This window comes from Paroedura picta, chromosome 5, assembly GCF_049243985.1.
Source record: "Paroedura picta isolate Pp20150507F chromosome 5, Ppicta_v3.0, whole genome shotgun sequence".
Lineage (NCBI taxonomy): Eukaryota > Metazoa > Chordata > Lepidosauria > Squamata > Gekkonidae > Paroedura > Paroedura picta.
The window spans coordinates 47358788-47384470 of record NC_135373.1 but is presented as its reverse complement, the minus strand read 5'-3'; the positions used below and the strand labels follow the sequence as shown (position 1 = coordinate 47384470).

The window sequence follows — 25683 nt, the reverse complement described above, 5'->3', positions numbered from 1 at the left end:
GAAGCATCTCTCTGTCCAACTGAGGCTGGCACAGAGGGGAAGATTTAAACCCCTTCTCCTTGTATACCATGGTCCTGATCTGAATGGGACCTGTGTGAACCTGAGAATTAAGTTCCCGGAAAAGAAACCCCAGATGGGCATTTGATAGAAAGTCCTTAAGGCAGCCATAAGGACTTTGTAATGTGTGACTCTTGCCTGATAGCAGCACTCCCAAGTCTCATGTACAGTGGGCCTTTTCTGTGGTGTTTTATCCTTCCACATGCCAAATATGTGCTCTTCACCTGAGCCACAGTTTCTCCCATAACTTTCTGTCCAGCTAGAGTTCTCTCCTTTTGAGCTCAACAACCCTTGGTTTACTTACCCTCCTCGGATAACTCGGACAGAGATGGTGTGGGAAAGCTCCCAGGCTGTAGCATCTATAATATCACACCAGATTTCTCTCTTCTCTCCCCCAAAGTCTGCCTGGGAGTAAAGGATGATCTAGAGTGGAAAAGAAATGTCAGGAAAAATAGTGATCAAAGCATGCAGTGTCACCTCCTCCACAAATGGCGGAGACCCCCCCCCCTACACACACACCAGCCAACCTCGCTTTTTGCAAACATACCTTCCCAGGTCTCAGGTTAATCTTCAGATCTCTGTCGTCCTTTGGCTATAATTCAAAAATAAAAGGGGGGGGGGAACCATATGAGATCACATATCCAGAACTGTTTCAGTTCCTAGTGAAAAATGCCTCACCCCCACGTGCTTTCCTGGGAAAGGTGGTTGAAAGGGCCGTGGCAGATCAGTTCCTGAAACTCAACCCTCCAAGACGGAGGTGCTATGGCTGAGCAGGAAAGGGGCAAGACAGGAAGCTCACCTTCGCTGGGGCACAGCTTGACATCTTACCCACAGCCAGGAATCTGGGGGTGATTTTGGATGCCTCTTGGTCGATGGAGGCCCAGGTCACAGAAGTAGTGCACATGGTGTTCTTCCACCTTCACCAAATGCAGCTACTATCATCATACTTGCTCTCAGAATATCTGGCCACAATGATCCATGCAATGGTCACCTCAAGACTGAACTTCTGTACCTTCTCTACGCAGGCCTACCCTTGTCCCTGACCCGGAAACTCCAGCTGGTGCAGAATGCAGCTGCTAGGGTCCTCACTGGTAAACCTTAGAGGACCCATATCCAGCCTGTGCTGAGGCAGCTGCATTGGCTGCCAGTTCTGGCCTGGATCTTCAAGGTTTTGATTTTAACCTTTAAGGCCATCTGCGGCTTGGGCCCTATCTATCTGAGGGACAGCTTGTGTCCTTATGCCCCCTACAGGGCTCTTGACTCTGCAGATACCAATCTGTTACAGGTCCCTGGCCTAGAGAAATACGCCTGGCCTCGATAAGAGCTCATGCAGGTCCATCATCTCTTCTGAGAGCTCATTCCACCAGGCCGGGGCCAGGACCAAAAAAGCCCTTGCCCTGATTGAGGCCGGGCAGACTTCCCATGGCCCAGGAATCTCCAGCCCATTCACCATTGCTGATCGCTACAACCCAAGCGAGGCACAGGGAGTTAGACGGTCCCTCAAGTACACAGGGGCCAGACCACATATGGCCTTAAAGATCAAAAACAATATCTTGAATCTGATCTGGTACTCCACTGGTAGCCAATGCAGCTCCCTCAGCACAGGCTGAATATGGTCCCTCCATTACATCAAAAACTGAATTTACAAGCATTTATATAAACACTATATAAATAAATTTAATCCTTTGTCAGAACTTGAACACAGGAAGATAGATTGCTAGTCATAAGAACATAAGAAAAGCCATGATGGATCAGGCCAGGGGCCCATCCAGTCCAACATTCTGTGTCACAGTGGCCAAAACCCAGGTGCCATCAGAAGGTCCACCAGTGGGGCCAGAATCCCAGAAGCCCTTCCACTCTTGGCCCTCAAAGCATTTTTCTTTTAATGTACATCTTTCCAACAAAGAAAAAAATGGAAAGAGAAAGAAATGCCCATCTACACTGTGAGTTGCTGCCAAAGATGGGTACCCAAATTTGAAAGCAATGTGATTTGTATCATGGACCAGCCAGTCTATAAATGAGCTTCCTCTATATATCCCTGTCCTTACAATACCTCTTGGTTTCCCGTCATCCCCTGGGCCATCTTCTTTAATGAGCATCATTGACTCAGTAGCACCCAGTAAAGAAGATAAACAATAACAAAATAATGACAAGCTCCAGCACCCTTTCCTTGGGTGCAACACCCTGTGACTTCAAGGAAGATCTATACACTTGAGTAAAGACCTCAGTGGTTTGGATCCTGTAATCCTGGTTCTCTTGAACTGAGCATTAAGAACATAAGAAGAGCCCTGCTGGATCAGACTAATGATTCATTTAGGCAGACATCCTGTCCCACACAGTGGCCAACCAATTGCCCTGAAGGTTTCATGAGTCCTCTTAGTGCTAATATGATGCTCTTCTCCAGCAGGCTGAGAGTGAAAATTCTAGGGACAGAACTCGTTTGTTTGTACTGTGCTGTGTCTGGATGCCCCCTCATGGAATTGGCTTCAAATAGCTCAAATGGGCCGGAGCAACCAAGACTATTTCTGCAGTTCGGAGTTGTCCATTTTTTTTACTTTGCTGGGTGCTAAATTTAGAATCTGAAATTGTGCCTGGCATTCTGCAACTGTGGCTTTCTTCCACCACAGCTCAGGACTGAATGCATTGCATGCGTTTTACATTTTCTTTGGAAGAATGGGTGGTGCCTTTCTCCTGTCAAGCCCACCTTGTTTTTTTCTAATTTTTTCTAGCTTGTGCTTGCACAATATCGCAATTGCACAGTAATGTAATTAAATATGTTGGCCACAAAAATGTAGCAGGCAGATGCTCACAGGTTGTGAGTTCCCATGCTTGAAGCGTCTTCTTATGCTCTAGTTGCTTTTTGTTTCCTTCCTGCGTGAGCTAGATTTATCGCAACCCCCCACCCATTCCCTAAATTCCCATGTGTGTGTCTCGTGTTGAAGTGTGCTCAATCAGCATGCATGCATGAAGACAAATCAAGTATAGAGGCACTGGGATACTAAGGTGGCAAGCACAATATCCTGTAGAGTCTTGAATCTTCTATTATTTCTTTATTCTTTATTGTACAAAGCAGTCCCAACGCATTTCGCCCACTGGCTTTTATCAAGGGACATTAAATGTATAGTTTTCAGACAAACTTCAGATCAGATAAGTAAATAATTGTCTCTTAAACAGAGTATAAGGTCGTTATAACAGCAGCTACTCCTAGCTTATGGCGTTCCAGATGGAATGCCATAAGCTAGGAGTAGCTGCTGTTATAACGACCTTATACTCTGTTTAAGAGACAATTATTTACTTATCTGAAGTTTGTCTGAAAATTATAAATTTAATGTCCCTTGACAAAAGCCAGTGGGCGAAACACATTGGGACTGCTTTGTACAATAAAGAATAAAGAAATAATAGAAGATTCAAGACTCTATAGAATATTTTGGATATTGTGCTTGCCACCTTGGTAACCCAGTGCCTCTAGATTTGTATTTGATCCTTCACTGGGTCCTACCCCTCTTAATTTATCATTTTTGCTTCTGCATGAAGCAAAAAGCATGTTGGCCACCATTAAACAACTGTTTATCAGCACAAAAGTTAAGAACAATAGGGTGATATGAAATAAACTAAAAAAAATTCAGCTTTAGCCTAACAACATTTCAAATCAGGGCTCAGTATGGCAACAACATTCTGTGAGCTAGCTACCCATTTCACAGTACCATTTGCCAAGGAAAATGGAAAAACACAACTTTGGTTACATCTCTTAAATGGCATGAAGTTCTGGTGGCAGGAAGTGTGATGAAAAAATTAAGTGCCCAGTTGTACCTTAAATCTTGAAAGCATATTTAGATGCTGGAGGGGGCGATAGGGAGAGAGAATGTGGAGTCCTGCTTCTTGGCAGCCTTACAACTGCCAACACAAGTTCCCTCTTGTAGGAAAATTTGTCCTTCTCATATCAATAGCGGAGAAAGATCGGGCAGAAAACAAAACTATGTACGATGACATTCTGGAGCATTCCCTAAAAGTGGGCACAAACATTCTCCCAAATGTACATCGTCATGCAATCATGTTCAATTTTCTTTTTAAAATATTGTGGGGAGAAGGGGTAAAGTGGGAGGAGAGGTGGCTGGTAGGTGGAGTTAATCCACATCTATGATGACACCACTGGCGGCAGGAATGGAGGAGAAAGACAGACTCAAATCCTAAGGTTCCTCATTGGATAACTGTGAAATGCCTTCCACAGAGGAAAAAGAATTGGGTATTCTGAAGATTCACAAACCGCGGGGCAAACAGGGATTGCATTTGGAACTAGCCAGATTTTTTGTGTAGACATTTTGTTATTCCTCAGGTCTTAAGACTACTGAAACAAGATTTTACTTGACTGAGGAAAAGGGCCAAGAGAATGCCTTTCAGTGGTGGGAAGTGACTGCAGTTGTCACCAGTGAAAGTTAATCAAGGAGAACTTCACTTGTCTATTTCCCCCAGAGCCTTTATACTTTCATCGATAATGGACTGACTTACCGGAATATCCAGGCAGGATGGTGTCTGGGGAGGGCAGCGCACCTCCTTGGAAAGCAGAGTAGCCTGGCTGCAACCAATCTTTGCAGATGGTGTCCTGGAGGAACAATGAACTTGGAACCCAGCCAGTGATGGCTCAGAGCCCAGGTGTTCTTTTGAGCCAAACTGTGGCCCATTTGGGGATGTCTGACATTCCCGGTTGACCTGCAGAATCACGGGCACCATAGGTGAGCTGCTCCCATCCTTCCCTTTCTCTGGGGCTTTGAACTGGGTCTTCTCCGGGGTGATGAACTTGCTGTAAAGGAAGCTGTTGTCCAAGCGGGAATAAGGCTTATCTTCCACAGCCTTCTTTTCCACAAAATCACACAAAAGTGAGGCCCCTTTGAGAATGTTGGCCCTGATAAAATTGGACTGATTCCCTATTGATTTAGGATTTATGACTTTGTATTCCACAGAGGCTTGCTGCAGCTTTCCCAAGAATGCACCTATCTCCTCCTCAGTCTTGTATGATTTGTTTTCCCAAGGGTAGGGTTTCTTGTCTTGGTTGCTAGCCTGTGACTTCTCATCCTCAGTAAGATATGGATTCTCTACCTCTTCTGTATCTTCTGCAAATCCATTATCTTCCTTCTCTGAGTTCCTCTCTTCAGTGAGGGCAAACAACTCACCAAGAGCAGCTGGGAGAGGGACTTGGGACTTGGGAGTGATACGGTACTCATGGATCGGTGGCAAGGCAGCTTGCTTGGCGAGTGTGGAAGGACGTGGCAGCCTCGGATGAATCTTCAAGGGCTTGCGGAGTTCAGGAGGCTCCATGTTGCGCAGAGTGTCCACAAAAAGTTCCATGTCGACAGATTCCTCAGGTTCTTCTTCTGTTGTTGTGTCATTCCTTCCTGTTTCCTGGGTCAGGGGCTTACGGGAAGAGTCTAACTCCACAAAATGAACTTCTGGTCCTTGTGGAAAGACAAGGGATTCATTGGATGAATCACTCCATTCTTTCTTCAGCTCAATCTGGGTAGCAACTTTCTGATCCTCTGGAGCAGTTTTCTGAGACCCCAGTAGGGTTACTGGCATGCTGCTTTCTTCTGCAGTTCCTCCGCCAGATGTGCACCAAGATATTTTGAATCCAGAGGTAGTGACCTTCTCTCCCCTTGACAGATAGCGCTCCCCATTTGACCCTCTTGCTTTAGGGCACCCTGAATGAAGCATGCTTCCTACCTTCTCAGATTTGCTTGCTGCAACTGGGTTGCTGTGCTTTTGAAATACAGCTTTGTTGTGTATGCTGCAGTCACTTTGGGGTGTGCTAAAATGAACTGCTCCCTCCCCACATGTGGTAGCATCTTTTTTTGATGTGATTGCAGGGCTTGGCTCAAGCATACACCTTTCCCTTTGGGCATCGTTCACACCAGTACTTCTGGGTTGAGTCATGCAACTTTGTGGTGGTGGCTCTGTCAAGGAGTTGTTGCAAGCACCAGCGGTGGGGCTTAGGCTTAGAGTAGGGGACTTGGCATCACTGTGGTCATCCTTTGGCTGGTGATTATTTTCTCTTGGTGCAGTGTTGTCAGCAGTGTTCGGCTTAAGACCTCTCTGTTGCTGGGATTTCCTCATCCTTCCTGGTCCAGAGTTGGACACGATAACTTCTTCGTCTGCTCGGTACACAGTTCCACTTTCACCTTTGGGCACCACAACTTCCCGCTCAGATCTAAAGACAACCGTGCTACCACCTTTTGAATTGTACCACTGGGTTTGGGATTCAGATACACTACTGGAGCCAAGAAAGCGGGCCACAGGTTTTGCCACTTGGGATCCACTGGAAGATTTGGTGCTCAGAGTAGTGTTAGCAGCTCTTGACAGGTAACTTTCTGTTTGCGATTTAACTATGGTGGTACGGCCCACGTGGCTTCCTTTTAGGGATCCGTTGACTATACCAGGAGTGTTTGGCACACAACTTTCGCTCTGGAATTGGGCCACTCTGGCACTGACAGAAGTGGGGAGATTGTCTTTCTGGGATTCAACTGTCTTTGATGTATGGTTTTCTTTTGGGAGTCTGGCAGCTGTAGTGGCATTAGCAGTACCACAACCGTGGTTTTCTCCTTGGGATCTGGCTGTTCCAGGGCTACCAGTGTCTTGCACCTCTGTTCCTTCACGGTTCTTTGGCTTTGAACCTGGGAAATATACTTGTGAGAACACAGGCCCATGAGTTGCAAACTCTCTGCGTGGGCTGAGAGAGCGGGAACGCTTCCCATCTGATGTGGGAGAGAGGCTTCTTGAATCTGGGGAAGAAAAAGACTTAACATCAACTGGGGAACATGGCTGCCTGGAGTCTGTTGAGCTAAATCGCTGTTTGATTTCCTTCACAGAAGATGAGTGCCTGGCACCTTGTGAGGAAGCTGCCTTCCTGATATCTGGCAAAGAAGAAGACTGTGGATCTGCAAAGGAAGATGAACGCTGTTTATCTACTGGAGAAGAAGAGTGCTGGGAACCTGCTGAGGGAGATGGGCTTCTTCTGTATGGCACGAAACAAGACTGTCTGTTTTCTACTGGAGAAACCGAATGCCTGGAGTCTGATGCAGAATGTGATTGCCTGGTTCTAGATGGAGAGCAGGACCGTCTGGTATCTAACGGAGAAAGAGATCGCCTCATTTCTACTGGTGAAGGAGATTGCCTCAGATCAGATGAAGAACAGGACTCCCTGGTATCTGCTGGGGAAAAGGATCGTTTGGCATCCACAGGTGAAGGTGATTTCCTCACATCTGTTGGAGAAAGGCATCGCTTGGCATCTGCAAGAGAAAAGAATCGCCGGGCATCTGCTGGTGAAGGAGATGGTTGTGTATCTGCTGGTGAAAGGGATCGCTTGATATCTCCAAGAGAAAAGGATCGCTTGGTGTCTGCTAGTAATGGAGACCGCCTTGTATCTGTTGGAGAACGGGACTGCTTTGTATCCGCTGGAGAAATGCACCGCTTTGTATCCGCTGGAGAAATGCACCGCTTTGTATCTGCTGGAGAAACGCACCGCTTTGTATCTGCTGGAGAAAAGGATTGCTTGATATCTGCTTGTATAGGAAACTGTCTTCTATCTGCTGGAGAAAGGGATCGCCTGGAATCTGCCAGAGAAACAGAACTCTTGGTATTTGCCACTGAAAGAGATGGGGAAGCATCTCTGGATGAAAGGGGGCACTTGGTGTGTACTGGTGAACGGGAACGGCGGGTAGCTGCAGAGGCAGGTTGTGCCGAAGGCTCCATTCCGACGAGCCCCTTCTCCCAGGCCTCAAGCAGAACAGACACTCGGGAGGGACTGCTGGCCCTGGGCACTCCTTTCTCTGTCACATGTGACTTTGCAGTCACCTTGCTTAGGGGAGACTTGACTTCTTCTCTGGGATGATTAGGGGCTGCTTTCTTCCAACTGAATGAGGAACTTGTGATGGGCCCTCCTGCCCTGCCCTGAAAGGTGTGTGAGCTGCTTGTAACTTTCTCCATGCTGTGTTCTCTGAAAAAGCAATCTTTTCTGATGCTATGCAGTTTAGGTGGGATCTCCTGGCTGTTTCCTGCTGGAGGGACTTGATGCAGTTCAGAGAAGCTGGAGAATGGGGGGGGGGAGAGAAAGAAAGAAACTGTCAGTACTGGAGGTGTAGGAGAACAGTAAACTACTAGTAGTCTCTGCATTTAAAGCCCTTATTTACCTTTTTCCACTCTTAGAGAAATTCTCCAACTTTTATAGATGAACAGCTTGACTAACTTCTGTGTCTTAAAAAGGGACAACAACTCTGCATGTTCATTCTTTAAAAAAAAATGAAGCATAAATCTAGTCCTGGAAATGTGACTCAAAAATCATTCTAGCCCAGCAATTGCAAAATGGTGATCTGGAATCCATTCATTGGCCAAGGAATTCTTCTGAACAGCTTGCTAGATAGCTGCTGGTTTGGGATGATCTCTAGTCAGGATTTTATTTGTTGAAGGGAAGCACATTTGCAGCTGCCAGCATTTGATTTAAAGCAGGTAGCCATGGTCTATTGTGCACACACACCTTATTTTCAGTTTTCCCTGAAATAGAGTCAGTACAGCTTTACTTTGATTGCTGTTTGTGCACTCTGCACCCTTTCCCCTCTTTGTTTTTTCTCTTAGGAGTTGCAGAGTATGTATTCTGCATACCCATGAGAAAAACTGGACAATGTGTCGTGGACTCTGTAACCCACCACGAGCCAGCTTTGGAAGTGGTGGGTAATAATAATAATAATAATAATAATAATAATAATAATAATAATAACAACAACAACAACAACAACAACAATGGTGCTAAAATTTCCTCTTTGTTTCTGCAGCATGGTCGCTTTCTCCATATTAGTCAATTTCGTGTTGCGCATGTTTTTATAATAGGATAGATTCTTCAAGCTGTATTGACTCTTGGGTAACTATCTTAGCAGAATGTTAGTGGTTCTCCCCCACGGATCCAGGTACAAGTTCCACTACTGCTTACTTTTCCCATCATGTGATTTCTTGGGTTTCTTAAACTGAGCATGATGAGTCTAGCAAAATGAGTTTATTGTGAAACTTTGAGTGCTGGTCAAAAACTTATTGACAAGGGACATTATATCAGGTAATGTTGTCCTGTGCTTCAGCTCTCTAATGAGCTTTTGTGAACTCTGAAAGGATGGAGGGTGAAGGAAAGGAGGGGCTCAGTGGCAGAACCTCCATTCAGTGGGCAGCAGGGGCCTGGACACTCCCCCCCCCCCCACGCTGGTGCCAGCAGGAGAGCATCAGCAGCTTCCTTTCTTCCTGGGAAGCCCCAAAAGGAGATGCTAGAACTGAGGCCTCTGGGTGGGGAGGAGAAAGGGGTTTCTCTGTTGGTGGTCCCAGGTGGGCTGGCTCCTGAAGCCCTCCCTTCAAAGCAGGCTCACATGTCCTGTTTCGGCCCAGCCTGGCTAGGAGCACACTCAGTTAGAACCAGGTGCCTACTCCCAGAAGCTCCCAGCTGCCAGACCAACTGGGCTCAGGCCCAAAGCATAGAGAACACAGTGGGTCTGGCAGCTGGGAGCTCCAAAACCCCTTTTCCCTCTTCCTTCCCCTAACACCCACCCGCCTCCTGAGAGGCCTCAGCTCTAGCGTCTCCTTTTGGGGCTCCCAAACAAAGGAAGCAAGCTGCTGATGTCTCGTGCTCCGCTGCTGCCCACTTCCGATGGCACCGACAGGAAGCGGTGGAGGCAGGTCCCTTCTGCTCACTGAGCAGGGGCTCTACCGCCTCCAGCTTTCCAGAACTTCTGGGGGAAAAAGTTTCATTAAAAAATGTTGTGCCATTCTCCATTGTAAAAGAATCTAATTGTTGCAGACAGCTCCAGCACAAGGTAAATGTTCTGATTCCCCCTAGCAAAGCCTGCCGGGCGAAATGTGTAGGGACCTTATGTAATAAATCACCTGGCATTCCCCACCCCCTTTTTTGTTTCATTTTACCAATTTTGACTAATACACCTTGGCATATACTATAAACCCTTGTTTATAATTCATGCATACATACATGCCAAGCTCCATTATACTAAATCAGGCCATTGGCCCATCGCAGTCGGTACTGTCTGCTCAGGTTGGCCGTAGCTCTCCACAATCTCAGACTGAGGGCTTCCCCATCACCTACTGCCAGATGCCTTTCAGTGGAGATGCCAGGGATTGAAATTAGGACTCCTGCATGGAAAGCAGATGCTACCCCCACTAAGTCACAGTATCCTGTTTTGTGGCAACTCCTCTTTTTTTGTAGCTCCCTTGTTGGAATCACTGCTCTCATTTGTTGGAGACCTGAAGTACGTGTTTTAAACAAAATCCCATCAACACTGGGCACTAGGGCTGCATCTCTTCAGATTTCAGCCCTATCCCCAGAGGGCTTCTAGGAAATCAATCTCTGAGTAAAAGCTCTCATTTCTCCTGTCCTTGAGCACAACCTGTCGATTCACAGGCTGGATTCATTTTCAGCTATTGAGAGACATAATATAGGGCAACACTGGTCTGTTCACCCCCCCCCCCCCCGCCCCATGTATCATCAACCAGAGGAAAACTGTCTGTGCTTTCAGATCAGTACAGGACACTCTGTTGCAGGGCATCCTGGGATGGCATCCAGCTGGTAAAGAACAGCCTTTAGCCATGTGGTTTTGACAGGGCTGCTCATGTAGTTTTCCTTGCTGTGAGACAAAAGATCTCAAAAGATCACCAGAGGGTCCCTATTTCCATCTGCTAAATGCTAGAAGGTATGGCAGATATAGTCATAACACAACTGCGGTTGGTTTTTCAACATCAGTTTTGCTATTTAACAGAAAGAAGCTGGATTTTAACCAGGTTGCTTCTTTCACTCACAACGAGAGTTTTGGACAGGAAGGCGAATTTGCCTATGACAACCAGTTAACTGAACCAGGAAACACCCAGGATTATTTATTTTGCTTTTGATTATTTAAATCAGGGGTAGTCAAACTGCGGCCCTCCAGATGTCCATGGACTACAATTCCCAGGAGCCCCCTGCCAGCGAACGCTGGCAGGGGGCTCCTGGGAATTGTAGTCCATGGACATCTGGAGGGCCGCAGTTTGACTACCCCTGATTTAACTTATATGGTTTAAATTGGTTCTGGCAAGATCTGTAAGCCTCTTTAGGCGTCTCAGGATATTCTCCAGTGGCAGAGCACCTAACTTGGCATGCAGAAGGTCCTAGGGTTCAATCCTTTCTCCAGGGGGACTGATCTCTGTATATTCAAAGATCCCCAGATTACAGAGATCAGTCCCTAGGGTTGCAAAGTCCCTCCTGGTTGCCGGCATGTGGTAGAGGGTAGGGTGGCCAACCTCCAGGTTGAGGGACTCCTGGAGATTTGGAGATGAAGCCTTGGGTGGACAGGGGACTCAGTCCAACCTCCAAAGCTGTGGCTTTATCTAAGGGAATTGATAGGGATGCCAGCCTCCAGGTGAGACCCGGGGATCCCCTAAATGACAGCTTATCTCCACACTGCAGAGATCAGTTCCACTGGAGAAAATGGATGCACTGGAGGCTGGACTTTAAGGCACTGCACTCCACTGAGGTCCCTGTCCTCCCCCTCCAAATCTCCAGGAATTTCCCAGCCTGGAAGTTGGCAATTCTACCCTCCACCCCCTGACGACAATCGGGGGGACCTGACAACTCTAGGGACTGACCTCTGTAATCTGGAGAGCAGTTGTAATTTTGGAAGAGCCATGTGGGGGTAGGCAGGCCCTAGGGTTCCCCGAAGAATTGTTGAGCCTCTGGGGATAATATTCCATTTTTAGGGAAAGCAGATGGACCAGGCCTCTCTGTTTAGCGATAGGTTCCCTGTCAGACTGTGGTCCTCAGCAAACTCCCCTGTGCTGTGGACTCCACCATTTGTTCCCATAGCCTTTTCTGGTCCCCCCCACCCCACGGCTGACCAGGAAGGGGAAGGGAAAAGGAAGGCCTATATAGGCACTTGGCTGTTTTATATTTCTTAAGGGCAATAAAAGGTATAATAATACTATATTTCTATGATTGTCCCTTAATACAACAGCAACAACAGCAATACAATCATGACAATAAGAAAAGTAAGCTAACTAACCTGCATATCTTGTGAGCCCCCCAGCTCATGGGCCACGGTCACTTGCCAAGGCTGACATGGCCCTGCCAGTAATATCTTGTCACAAGGTTTGTAGTCTCAAGCAAGAGTCAAAGTAGGAAGTGCCCTTAAACTTCAAGAACCTTTAGGATTGTCATACCATCTGCCAGGTCTGTGCCTTGTGATCCTGGGAACTTTTGGGGGTGGAGCATTAGGAATTGATGCCCAATGTGGTTATTTCATTTCCAAGTGAAGACCCAGAAGTGATGTCATTGCATTATTGATGTTCTAGGAATCCCCCCAATTTTGGTGGTAAAGACCACACATTTTGTTGCATTGCTTGATGTGGTGACATCACTTCATCCAGATGTGACCTCATCATGTTGCATTTTTCTCTTGGTGCTATACTGAGCAAGCGTTGGGGCAGGAGGTTGCCTGCCAAGGCCGGGCAAAGGGTAAGGCTACTCATAGTACATGACTGTCAACACATAGGAAATGGCAAGATACACAGACTTGATCTCACCCATCTTTTACTAAGGTAAAGGTAAAGGTATTCCCCGTGCAAGCACCGGGTCATGTCTGACTCTTGGGATGACGCCCTCTAGCGTTTTCTTGGTAGACTCAATACAGGGTGGTTTGCCAGTGCCTTCCCCAGTCATTACCGTTTTACCCCCCAGCAAGCTGGGTACTCATTTTACCAACCTCGGAAGGATGGAAGGCTCGGTCATCCTTGAGCCGACTGCTGGGATCGAACTCCCAGCCTCGTGGTCAGAGCTTCAGACAGCATATCGGCTGCATTACCACCCTGTGCCACAAGAGCAAGTTAAATGTTTTAACAAGGGATTTCTCCTCTCCCCTCTCTCACACACATCCCTTTTTAGAAAAGGCTTTATATCTCATTCCAGTTCTTAATATAAAGACCTGACCTGAATAGCCCAGGCAAGCCCTACCCCATCAGCTCTTGGCAGCTAAGCAGGGTTGGCCCTGGCTAGCACATGGAAGGGTGACCTTCAGGGAATACCAAGGTCATGCTGTGGGGGCAGGCAATGGCAAACTACCTCTGCACATCCCTTGCCTGGCAGCCAGACAATTTTAGAACCTCCTGGCTACATAACACGCATGTCATGCAATGCCCAAATAACTACATTTAAAAAGGAAAACTCTTGCCCTTTCCCATCTTCCCTGCCATCTTTCCCAAGCCTGCTTTGCTGCAATGTTTTGGGAAAGACTGCAGCAAAACCAGTTTGGCACCTGTTTGGACCGAAAAGCCATCCCACACACACTTTGGTGCCATTTCCCCTGGCAGGGTCCCCATAGGTTTTGGAGAAGTGTGGATGGGCAGGTATAGCTGTTGGGAAAGAAATGGCAGCTGTGGAAACCTGAAGCAAGGAACGCATGGAGAGGATTACCATGAGGATGCTCCATTGTCTCTTAATACCTCATTCTCCCCTGTTCCATTTTATCTTCCTGACAACCATCCTGCAAAGTAGGTTAGACTGAGATAGTAACTGGCCCAAGGACACCAATTGAGCTGCCATGGCAGAGTGGATTCAAAGCCTGGTCTCCCAGCCTCTACCCTAGGGATGCCAGCCTCCTAGTGGGAGCTGGGGATGCCCCGGAATTACAGCTCATCTCCAGAAATCAGTTCCCCTGGAGAAAATGATCACAGAAGATGGCTTGTATGGCATTATATTCCATTGAAGTCCCTCCCCTCCACAAACCTCGCCCTCAGCAGGCTCCACCCCCAAAGAGATGGCAGCCCTACTCTATCCCAATAGTTGAACCACTACAGAAGACTGCTTATCACTTCAAATGTTAAAGGTAAGGGAGACCTGCCAGAAAAAAGGGAGGGAGGTGCTGACTTCTTGGCCTGAATTGCTGACTGATACTTTAGGATCAGAGAATAAGGAGGTTGGGAAGTGCATTGTGCCTTGACCTACTTAGTCTGAAAGGCGATTAATCTCCAGGGTGAGTCAGCCTACAGTTTTGCCCTGCCAAGCTGCCGACAGCATTCCAAATAAGCCAGAGGATCCAGGGAAATACCACTCCCTTCACGGGAATCAAAATGCCTCTTATCTTCTGAGACACAGATTAAATAGAAAAGACAAGGAGGGACATGAAAACTTCCTAGGCAGCAGCGTACTCTGTTGGATTAAAAAATCCTGATCCATCCATTCACCCTTATCCAGCATTTCTCATGAATTTAATGATGAATTAAATGAACAGAGAGTGGGAGGGAAAACATATATGCTGGGCATTTATTTATTTAGAGATTTATATTGTTTTCCTCTTGAAAGGGCCTTGTGACATCATTCTCCTCTCTTCCTTTTTATTTACATAAAACAACAACCCTGTGAGATAGATTAGGTTGAGAAAGTAGGGTGACTATAGCAGGAGAGCTACCACCCTGGAGCTTGCGTGTCTACTGTTGTTTGCGTGTCCACTGTTGTCAACATCTCTTCTGGCAGAAACCCAGAAGTTAACAAAGAGTTTTGGAAGAATCCTTCTATACTGGCCAGTTGCCCTGACATCGTTTTTTTGAATCATAACAGAAGGGACACTTCACCTTCTCCACATCATCTGTTTTGCATGTGCCCTCCGTCTACAGTTCCTGCTGGTTGCCAGCACTCAGCTGTCAATTTTATGAGAGGTAGTGACTAGGATTGCTGGAGGAGACCAGGGTGGTAGAAACTGAAAACAGCATGACATCACTTCTGGAAAAAACCTGGAAATGATGTCAGTCCCCTCTGGGAACCACCAAAAGCTCTATGGTTTTATCAGAGCTTTTGATAATTCCTAGAGAAGCATGGCATCATTTCAGGGTTTCCCTTGTGATATCACATAATTGACCGGCCAACTATTAAAAAAAATTCTTCTACTGCTCCAAGCAACAGTAAGAAACAAGAGGAAGAGGCAGGGAAAACCCTGCTCCTGTGACAGGACTGACAATTCTAAGAGTGATTGGCTCAAACTCACCCAGCGAGCAGACTAGGCAGTCATGTTACAAATTTATACTCAGCCCCAAGAAGTTATGTTTTTAAGCCCTTCAGGCTTTAACAAAGTAGACTTGCAAAAGCTCACTCACAACAAAAATAATTTAAATTGGGTCTACCGAGCCCCAGGGGGGTGGGTAGCCACCACCACCCAAGGTCCCATTGCCTCCTGCTGCTAGAAGGAGTGGTTAGAGAAAAATAAAAAAGAAAAATAAGGCCTCATCTACTGACAGGAAGTTCTTACCTTAGTGTTCCTGGTGATTCCTAGAGCTACCTGGAAGTGACAATAGGTAGCTCTAGCAATTGCCAGAAACTCTGTGGTAATAACTTCTTATAAGAAGAAGAGGCCTTATTTTTCTTTTTAATTTTTCTCCAGGGACACAACCCCTGCCCCAATCATCCCCGCCCAGTAAAATGCTTGTTGGCAGGGTCTACACAAAGGTTAGCAAAAATGTTTATGATGGAGCAGAGGGATTGAGGTTCATTAAGCAAAGGAATGTTTAGAAGTTTGATAAGACATCACAAAAAATGCTTTTGAGGTGCCTTTTGAGGCTTGCAAACCAACTTTTATCTGTATAGTACATCTGGGCTTGTCTGAATAAAGGTATTTTGAGCAAAATGGAGCCTGGTTGATTCTCAAGCTCTTGGACTCTCTTTCTACCCTTCTTTCATAAAAAGCAAAGGCTGGCAAACTCCTGGTTTAGTAAGCCTTATAACTAAGCTCCATTTGTCATGATGCACAAATTCTGGCATGTCGGGCAAACTGGATTTTCTTTCTTGCCCACATTCTAAACAACAGCTTAACCTTATTTTATCAGCACCTAAATTTGCAATAAACTGAGATTAGATTAGACTTCTTAAACAGGGAATTCTCAGGTGTCAGTTCTGTGTACTAAGGGAGGAGGCAGAGGGCCTGAAAATAATACAGGCTGTGCTCATCTCAACAAATTCTTGATTGTTCTTCAGGTCTGAATATGCCATTTATTAAAAAATGTATACCTCACTTTTCTCTATAAAGGCGCTTACAACAACAACTCCCCCCCCCCCACACACACACACTTTATCTTATCAAGTTAGTCTGAGAGTGAGTGACTGGCTCAAAGTCACCCAGCAAGCTTCTATGGTGGAGTAAAGAGTTGGACATGGGAACTCCTAGTCCAGCGCTCTAACTACTACTCCACACGTGTTCAAGCTCGGTCATCCAGCAATTTTCCATGGCACAGTGTGGATTCAAACCTGGATTGCCGAGATACTAGTCTGGCACTCTAACCACTACAGTATGATCCTAATGTTGCCTGATTGTCATTGGGAAGAATAGTCATAACAGGGTCAGATCTGATGTTAGATGTGCAGAGTGGCTACTGTTGCTGCCCCAGTAAAATATGTTACTTTAAGGTAAGGTAAAGGTATCCCCTGTGCAAGCACCGAGTCATGTCTGACCCTTGGGGTGAGCCCTCTAGCGTTTTCATGGCAGACTCAATACGGGGTGGTTTGCCAGTGCTTTCCCCAGTCATTACCGTTTACCCCCCAGCAAGCTGGGTACTCATTTTACCGACCTCGGAAGGATGGAAGGCTGAGTCAACCTTGATCCAACTGCTGGGATTGAACTCCCAGCCTCATGGGCAAAGCTTTCAGGCGGATGCTTTACCACTCTACGCCACAAGAGGCTCAAATGTTACTTTAGCTCTGCTATAATGGTTGTAAGTTCACAGTATGGGTTTTAATTTTGATGGTTTGTTAGCTGGCTTGAAGATTAACTGGACCAAATAAATGGAAAGCAGACGACATGGATACGCCTTGGGTAAGCAGTGTCAGGTTCCAGGAAAAGGAGCCACTGGCATCAGACAGGACACACATTCTCCCTGCTCCCCGTGGTCTCCCTGTTTAAACCTTACCAGATTTGTACGTGGCACAGCCACAAAGGAAACTCAATCACATTGCTACTGTAACTTAAGAATCGTGGCCCTAAGAGAGCTATTCTTTTGGCGTAAATTAAACATGTCTCTTTTCTTGGATCATCCTCTTTTTAAGATATCCATATATCTTTTGGACCGTACAAGATCTTTCACAGGAAGAACACAACAAAATGCATTGTGTGTGAAAGAGCTTGTCATCCAACTCTGAATCAAGTCTTTGATTTTGAATAACTCTCAGCTGTCAGTTCTCAAAGAAGTAGTTTCCTATTACAAGATCAAATCTGAACGTATTCATTTGCACTGAATTCCCAGCAATGAACAATATGGGCAGACACCCAAATTCAGGGCCAGTTTGCTTTGATAGAGGCTCACTTGCCCCTAAATCTCAGGTTCCTGTTCCAGATTAGAATCTCTTGTGCAGTGCTCTAGAGCACATTCTCAGGACTGTGATTTCATCTTGTTTGCCAAAACAGCTGGCATGGAGCCTTCTTCAGGTAGTGCAAGCATAGCCAGGTCAGAAAGGAAGGAAGTAAATATTTCATCTCTGAGTCATGGGCTACAAGGCCGGGGGAGAAAGAAATTACTACTTTTCATACACGGGTATCTAACAGTGCAGTCCCTACTATCTTTTTGATAAGAGTAAGTATCACTTGTTTGAATAAGGTACTGCATGTATTTTCTGCTTCAGTACTTTATTCAGTAGTAGTAGTAGTAGTAGTAGTAGTAGTAGTAGTAGTAGTAGTAGAAGAAGAAGAAGAAGAAGAGTTGGTTCTTATATCCTGATTTTCTCTACTCAAAGGAGCCTCAAAGCGGCTTACAGTCACCTTCCCTTTCCTCTCCCCACAACAGACACCCTGTGAGGGAGGGAAGGCTGAGAGAGCCCTGATATCACTTCTCGGTCAGAACAGTTTTATCAGTGCCGTGGCAAGCCCAGGGTCACCCAGCAGGCTGCATGTGGGGGAGTGCAGAATCAAACCCGGCTCGGCAGATGAGAAGTCCGCACTCCTAACCACTACACCAAACTGGTGCACATTAATTCAAGTGAAATGGCAACCACATATTATTGGTTGAATGGTGTGTGACCCATGCTCCAGTTATATACAGTTGTGTAACCTCAAATATAATTATTTAAACTGCTACACAGGAAAAGTGACTTATACAAAAACACACTACTGGATTCTGAAATCCACTAACACATTGGGGGAATAGGAACCAAGGGTGCTGTATCTGTTTGCATCACTTCTTTTTGGCCCCAACTTTTCTGTATACATTAGAATCCCAATATCAGCATACTTTAGTAAAAGATTGAGATCTTCATTATATCCAGTTCTGAAAAATGAAATGACCCCAGAATATGGATCAAATATCCACAGAACGGGGCCAAGTACAGATGGAGGGTATTATTCAACATGTTTGGCACAAACGCAATATTTTAAGACAAACCCCAGAACAAAGGAAAAACTATCAGGTTTTATTTATATCTTCAAATAGACCTGCTATTTTAGGGGTTGTCTTGCTGCCAGTTGGAGAAATAACAACAGTAGACAATGAAATGAAGTGGCTGTGGCAGTAGCTGTATGTGAGCCAATGAGGCAGAGAGATGATAAATAGGTAAATGAATGGGAGAGCATTAGCAAAGGTAGGAGTCAGCCACAAGAAAAGTAGGGGAGGATGCAGTCACTGAAGGGGGCAGTGGGAAGAAAGGAGGAGGAGGAAGATGGTGAGATAGAAGGGGGGCAGAAATAAATAGGACAAGGAAGTGGGGAGCAGCACAGGTATGTGGGATTTCCCCCATCTTCGTGGGCTTCTTCTGGTTTCTCTCTTAGCACTTCATTTTAGGAGCTGCTGTATAATCCTTGGTTTGACATTGGGGTTATGAGGGGGATGGTAAGGTAGTGTTGCTAGATCCAGATTGGGAAATTGCTGGAGATTTGGGGATGGAGCCTAAGGAGAACAAGGACTTTAGAGGGGTACAGTGCCATAGTGTCCACCTTCCAAAGCATCCATTTTATCCAGGGAAACTGATCTCTGGGCTGGAATTTCAGGGGAATCACCAGATCCTCATTTCTAGAGAGTTCTTGCTCAGTAGAAATGCAAATACCAACACCAGCAAGCAACCTCACAATCAAACATAAAGATGTCTTCAAAAGAAAGAAATTTAATTATTTTGTATCTCATTTAGCACAAATATTGACAATCTGATGATTTTGCCATGAAAATCAAAATGACTGCTAAGATTCTATACCAACTAAACAAGGATGTCAAACACTTAGGCAATGGTAACTCTTACTTGGGAATTCAGATTGAACTGGAACCAGATGGAGGTTATCTTCTTAGTTAAAAGCAGAAGATGCTGGAACTATTGCAAACGCCAATAGAATCATGCTTCTACAAAGAAAAGGTACCTGATGAACCACTGCCAGAAAATAACTACAGAGCTGTCATAGGCAAGCTCCTATACTTAGTGATGACAAGAAGCTGTAAGCATATTACCCAGAAAGGTTACCACACCCACCACAAATGAATGAATTGTAGTTAAAAGGATGATGGTGCTGTGCACTTTAAACTGAGACTGCAGGCAACCAACAACCCCACACTATTGGGATATTCTGATGCAGACTGGACTGGAGAAAGATCAAGCCTAAGGTCTATTAATGGCTATGTATTTTTCTATGGAGGTGGAGCTATAAACTGGGCAAATCATAAACAATAAATTGTTGCCCACTCATCTGTTGAAGCAGAATTTGTTTCCCCTTCTGACGTATGCAGAGAATCAGAGAAGTTTTAAAAGTTACCGGTGGATTTTGGTATTAAGAAACCTTTGCCAGTTAAACTGCTAGATGATAACCAGAGTTGTATAGCCCTCTTTCAGAAAAGAACAGCATGTGGACAAAGCACACTGGAATTAGGAACCAGTATATAAGACTCCTGCAGGACCAGGATTGTCAATTTACACTACTGGCCCACTGAGAAAATGACAGTGGACATATTTACCAAAAAGACAAATACTAAAGCCTGAGGGACAACCTGAACACTGTGAACCTCAGCAGCATACAGAGGGACTGTTGGAGTGAGCAACTCAGCCTAAATGGACATTGGGAGGCTCTATATCACTCTAAGGGTATATAGGTGTTATCTCTTTGAATGGGATGCCTCTCTTGTCTTAACTTGGGAGCTGTCCCCTGACCCCTTTCTCTCACTTCACATGGCCTTCCATGGACTGTTTAGGCACTGGAGGTTTCATGCTGGGCTGCAGGCTGGAGTTTTAGCCATGGCAGATTGCCCCAACTCTTTCTGTACCCACATGGGGGAGCATGTGGCCTGGTGCACCTCATCCACCCCCTATTTGTGCTCCTGCGTGGGAGCTGGGGCAGTGAAGTTCCCAGTGCATAAACGGTCATAGAGACACATGTCTCTGAAAGTCTCTCCTGTAAGTACAGTGCTCTCACACTCACACACATGATGCCAGACAAGCTGGCCATTTGTGACAGAGAAAACTTAGAATAGGCTTCTCTCTCTCATTTTGGCTGTGACCTGAATGTGAACTGAATCTACTTGAATAAATATAAGTTTACCTTTTTTGCAATATACTTTTGCACTCAGTATCACACCTCTATGACTTGGCAAAACTCTGTTATATTAACTAAATATCTCAATACATACTGCATTTGCATTATGGCTGGGACCACTCTGAGTTTCCTTCCTGATGTCAGGTAAACATTGGACCTACAGTCCAGGTTACTTTCAGGAAACAGCCCCTGAAATTTTGAGAAAATTCTGAACTCAGCATACTAGGGTGGAGTTGGAATCCCCGGTTACACAGGGCTCAGGACTGCCCCCTAGTGTACATATTTAGTCTGCAGAGGGTTCCAGGTTCAAACTCTTAGGGGCTTTTCGCACCGGGATCTTTGTAGCAAATTGGTTGCTGAATGAAAAATCGCCATTTAAAATAGTTGAATTCGTCATTATGCATACCTGCCTTTGTAGTGGAATCCAGTTGCGTTTTGTAGCGTTTCCCACAGGCTTCCGGTCTCGGCAAAATTCGCTAGAAAGGAAGCGCTCTTGCCAAGCTCGTCCCACCCCTGGCCGTCAAGCAGCCAATGGGCAGCCGTTAGCATGCTCCCAAACAGCCCCTTTCCCTTTTGGAAAGTTTAAAAAAAAAAAAAACCAGACCCATTGCAACGAATCTGTGTTGATTCGTTGCAACGGAGAGACCCATCCAGCTGCCTGGTGTGTTTGAGCTGTCATTTATTCGTTGCCACGCTCCCTCCGAGTGAAACCCCCCCCTCACGGGCCCGATTTTCGGCTGAATGAATGTGTAAAAAATAAAGGGAAAATACATCAGCAAACGGGCTTCTCTTGTTTGTGCTTAGTGACTGAAGGGGAGGGACTGAAGCCGGGGAAGCCTCTAAACAGAGGCTTGCTGGTGCGTTTATCCCCGCTCGCTCGGAGAAAAAAAAATGGCGATCGCTTCGCCGGAAGATCAGAGGAGAGAACCAGGGGGAGGGACTTTGTAGAAACCGCAACAATGTTAACGCACAGGTCTTTTTCGCTAGTGTTGCAGATTGGTTGCAGGAGTGTATCGCTTTCCGGAGGGTGAATCCACTTTTGGGGATTTCCCTGAAAGCGCTACAAGGAAGCGCTTTTTGCGGATCGTTTTCAGGTGTGTGGCAGATTGTCAACGACGTTGTGCATAACGGCAAATCAGTAGCGTTTTCAATTGGCAACCATTGTGCGATTTTGAAGGCGTGCGAAAAGCCCCTTAGTATCTCCTGCTTTAATAAAGGATCTCCAGAAACAGCTGTTGGGAAAGACTTTTCTCTGCCTGAACCTGAAGAACTTTGAGGGGAAGTTTGCCCACAAACACCCATTGTCAATGCTGCTTGCACCTTGCTATTATATTGCTCTGCAATTGCATCTTGGTGCTGTAAGTATGTAAGTTTCACCAAAGGCTGAATGCCTGTACTCAGGTAGAAAGTAAGAAAGTTTGCTCTTCATTCAGGCACCATGCTTTCCAGGAGCTGCTTGGATTCCTCAGGTGACATCATCGTCAGCCCACAGAGGTACTCAGCTGCTAGCTTTTCTCTCCTCTCCCTAGAGACAATGACTCTTGTACAGGTCAATAGCACACCTATGAATAGTTACTAACCTTATCACCTCTTAAGTGCTCCTCACTTCCCGCCTCACCTGTGGAACTCCATTAGCCATGATTAACATACCTATCACACCTGAACCCGGGACCCTAATTCCAAGCACATCAGAACACTATTTGCATTTTTGATGTGGAACACATCTACTAGCATGTTCCCTAAATAAAAATGATAACAGATATGACGTCCGTTGTTTTTGCCTTAGGGAGTGTGCCAGTAGATGTCAGCCACAGCAGCAGAGCTGCAATGCCCAGAGAAGGGCCACGGACCTCTGCTGTCATGGCACCCTGGTTCCCAGGACAGCCCTTCCCTCCGTAGAGCGGGACAGGCCTAGGGAGACGCTGTGGCTGCTGCCACCAACAATCCAAGGGCCAGTGCCAGGGAGGAGGGAGGGACCTGGAAGGAAAGGTAGGTGGGAGAGACGGGGGGGGGAGGGGGAAGGAGTGTATCTCTGTCTCTCTGTCTCTGTGTGTGACAGAGAGGGAGGGGGCTAGGACCTAGGAGTCCCACAGCATGTATGTGTTCTACCCTGTGATAGTTGAACTCTCACTTGATTTTTTATCTAATTCAGTCAATGTAACTAGCTCTTTGTCTTTTTGCCTGCTCAAGGGTTCACCCAGAGCAATCATGGGTAGAATCTCTGTCCTGGACCTCTAGGACTTTGCCCAACGTTTTGTCTACCCTGGACAAGAATATGACTTTCCTCCCAGAATTCTTTATGTTACACTAGCAGTCATATCATGGCCATTGTTTTAGAGACTGCAGAGCTCAATCTTAGCCTCCAGACACACATCTAGGTATTTAAGACACATGACAGAGACCCTCTATGTTTGTCTATGTTCTCTGGTGAGACAAGAGGCAGAACTGAACTGAGAAACCCGGGGAAATACCAATTTTTATACAATTATGAACAACTAGAAAACAAGCCCGCTGTTTGCTAAATACAGCGGGCGCTAGCATCTTTCCTGGCCCCCCCCCCCGCTGGCACGGTGGCACCCCTCCCCCCTCCCCCCAGGAGCCCGGCCACGGTGCGGGGAAAGGAGCAGGGTTCCTACAGAGAGGCTTTCTCTCACTTGACCGCAACAAGTTTGAGGTTGTGAACTGGCTCATGTCCATCTGTAAATACCACAACCATCAGAAGCAGATATCGTTCAGAAAGATGAGATAAGGTCAGACTACAATAATCCTAAAAGCAGCCTAGCACATGTAAACCAAAACAAGGCTTTGGAAAAAGAATAAATTGAGGCGTGGAGTTTCCCTTCACTCCTATTAAGGCTTCAGTTAACTCTTTAGTATCTAGTTTACTACAAAGGCCAAGAAAGACCTATTTACCAGGCCACCTGCCCTAGAGAATGTTAATTGGTGTAGCACAAAGACAGCCAAAGAGAAGTCATACTGCTTGGTCATCCGTGCTAATATGCACTGTCCAAGGCCAGCATATCCATGCTGACTCACAATGGTGCAATTAGAATAATAATAAACCTCTTTAATTAATCTCCAGGTGTGTGAGACAAGGAGCATGGTCTTTCTTGGCTTAAGCTTCCATTAAAAATATTAAACAACCAGGATTTTCCCCTCCCCTTCCCTCTTTCTCCTTCCTTCCTTGTTTTCCCATAAAGGTCTCATTGAAAACTCCTTAGGGCCAGAAACCATCCTTTTTTATAATGAAATTTGGCAACACCAAAGGATGTTACAGACTTAAGTAAACAATGATTAGGTTACTCATTAGTTACTTTCACTCTGCAGACGCTAAATCAAAGCCAGAAGCATTTATTTACTTGCATATGAATGGAAACAAAAGTGACCTTACCTTCCTACTAAAAAGATCTGAATACTGTGTAACATTGCCCAAAGAAAGCCACTGCCCTATATTTACTGAAGATGGATATGGGTATGTCCACTTTTGGGGAGAGGGAGGATCAAGTTCTCAAGGGCATCAGTACCCACACAGACAGACCATGCCCATTTCATCATAGATTCAGCGTTGTGGGGGCTGAGACAAGGAAAATGGCACTGATGTGGGTGGGGCATTCAAAAATTAGAACCATCTACACCAGGGGTAGTCAAACTGCAGCCCTCCAGATGTCCATGGACTACAATTCCCATGAGCCCCTGCCAGTGTTTGCTGGCAGGGGCTCATGGGAATTGTAGTCCATGGACATCTGGAGGGCCACAGTTTGACTACCCCTGATCTACACAGTTGGCAAAGAGATATAAGAACAAGCCGATGTATGTTCACTTTGCTTGCCTCCCGGGACCAGTACCTGGATAAATGTGCAGTTTGTATCAAGTTATGTTAGGTTCTACATGCATTGTATTTAATATGAGAATTACTGAACCCACGTTTTAACATATATACACATGGGTACACACACTGTACATGGTGCGTGAGTTTGTTGCGGCTTGCGAACAGGCCTATCAATTCTGTCAGTCCAGGTTTGGGAAAGAGTATCAAATGGGAGAAACCTGGAAAGTGGACAATGATGGAATGAAGATGACGTCTCTCCCACCCAAGAACTCCACATCACTTTGGATGACAAAAAGGAGCAAAAACTCCACGGGGAAACAACTGCAGTTGGCTATCTCAACAGCATATTTACTTTATCTGACTTCCTTTACATCCCGCCTTTCTCTGTATTGGGGACACCAAGTGGGTTCCATCCTTCCCCTCTCCTCCATTTCGTCCTTTCAACAATACGGTAGGATAGGTGAAGCTGAGAGTCACCCAGTGATCTCCTAAGGCAAATGGGGGCTTCAGCTGGGGTCTCTCAAATTCAATCCCTAGAGTCTAGGTTAAAAAAAATCATAACAATCACCAACCAACCCAGCTTTGAAAGACCTTTTCCTGAGATCTAGGAAAGCCCTTGCCTTCAGAGCAGACAGTCCAAGGAAAGATTATCTGGAAAAACAATTTGGCGTAAAAACAGCTTCATGCCATCTTGCACTAGGGCTGTACAACAAAAGTCTCTTCCAGCTTCAGAACCAAAGATCTTTCAAGCAAGGCTGCTGCTTTTTTTTTTCTACGGTAGGGGTAGTCAACCTTTGGTCCTCCAGATGTTCATGGACTACAGTTCCCATGAGCCCCTGCCAGCAGGGGCTCATGGGAACTGTAGTCCATGAACATCTGGAGGACCACAGGTTGACTACCCCTGTTCTACAGGATCTTCCCAGGCATGATGTAAGAGCTGCAATATTCATTCTTGATGATGAGCTACCTTGCTGTGCAAATTGGGAGCAAAAATAATGAACTGCGAGGGGTGGGTCCCAGTGAAGAAACAAATATAGAAAAATACAGACGCACTGGGAAACCAATATGGCAATAAAATATCCAAATTGGACTTATATAGAGTCATCTCTCTTCAGTAATTCTTTTATTCTTATTTCACACAAGTCCCGACGCGTTTCGCCTTACAGCTTTTTCAAGGGACAGTTAAGGTCATACAATGGCTAAACTTAGCTTGTGGCGCTTCAGACGCAAATTGGGAAGCACATGATGTAATAGCCA

General features: G+C 45.8%; 1 protein-coding gene across 3 annotated transcripts in view; it reads right to left on the bottom strand.

Annotated features, from left to right (window-relative positions):
- Nucleotides 1-25683, bottom strand: part of CRYBG2 (crystallin beta-gamma domain containing 2) — a 98142-nt gene that overhangs the window by 25736 nt on the left and 46723 nt on the right. For all 3 annotated transcript variants that reach the window (XM_077337728.1, XM_077337729.1, XM_077337730.1), the window contains 3 exons: nucleotides 4564-8131; nucleotides 605-649; nucleotides 362-480 (listed from right to left, as the gene is read on the bottom strand). In XM_077337728.1, coding sequence (XP_077193843.1) covers nucleotides 362-480; nucleotides 605-649; nucleotides 4564-8131 — 3732 coding nt within the window. The remainder of the gene's footprint in view (nucleotides 1-361; nucleotides 481-604; nucleotides 650-4563; nucleotides 8132-25683) is intronic.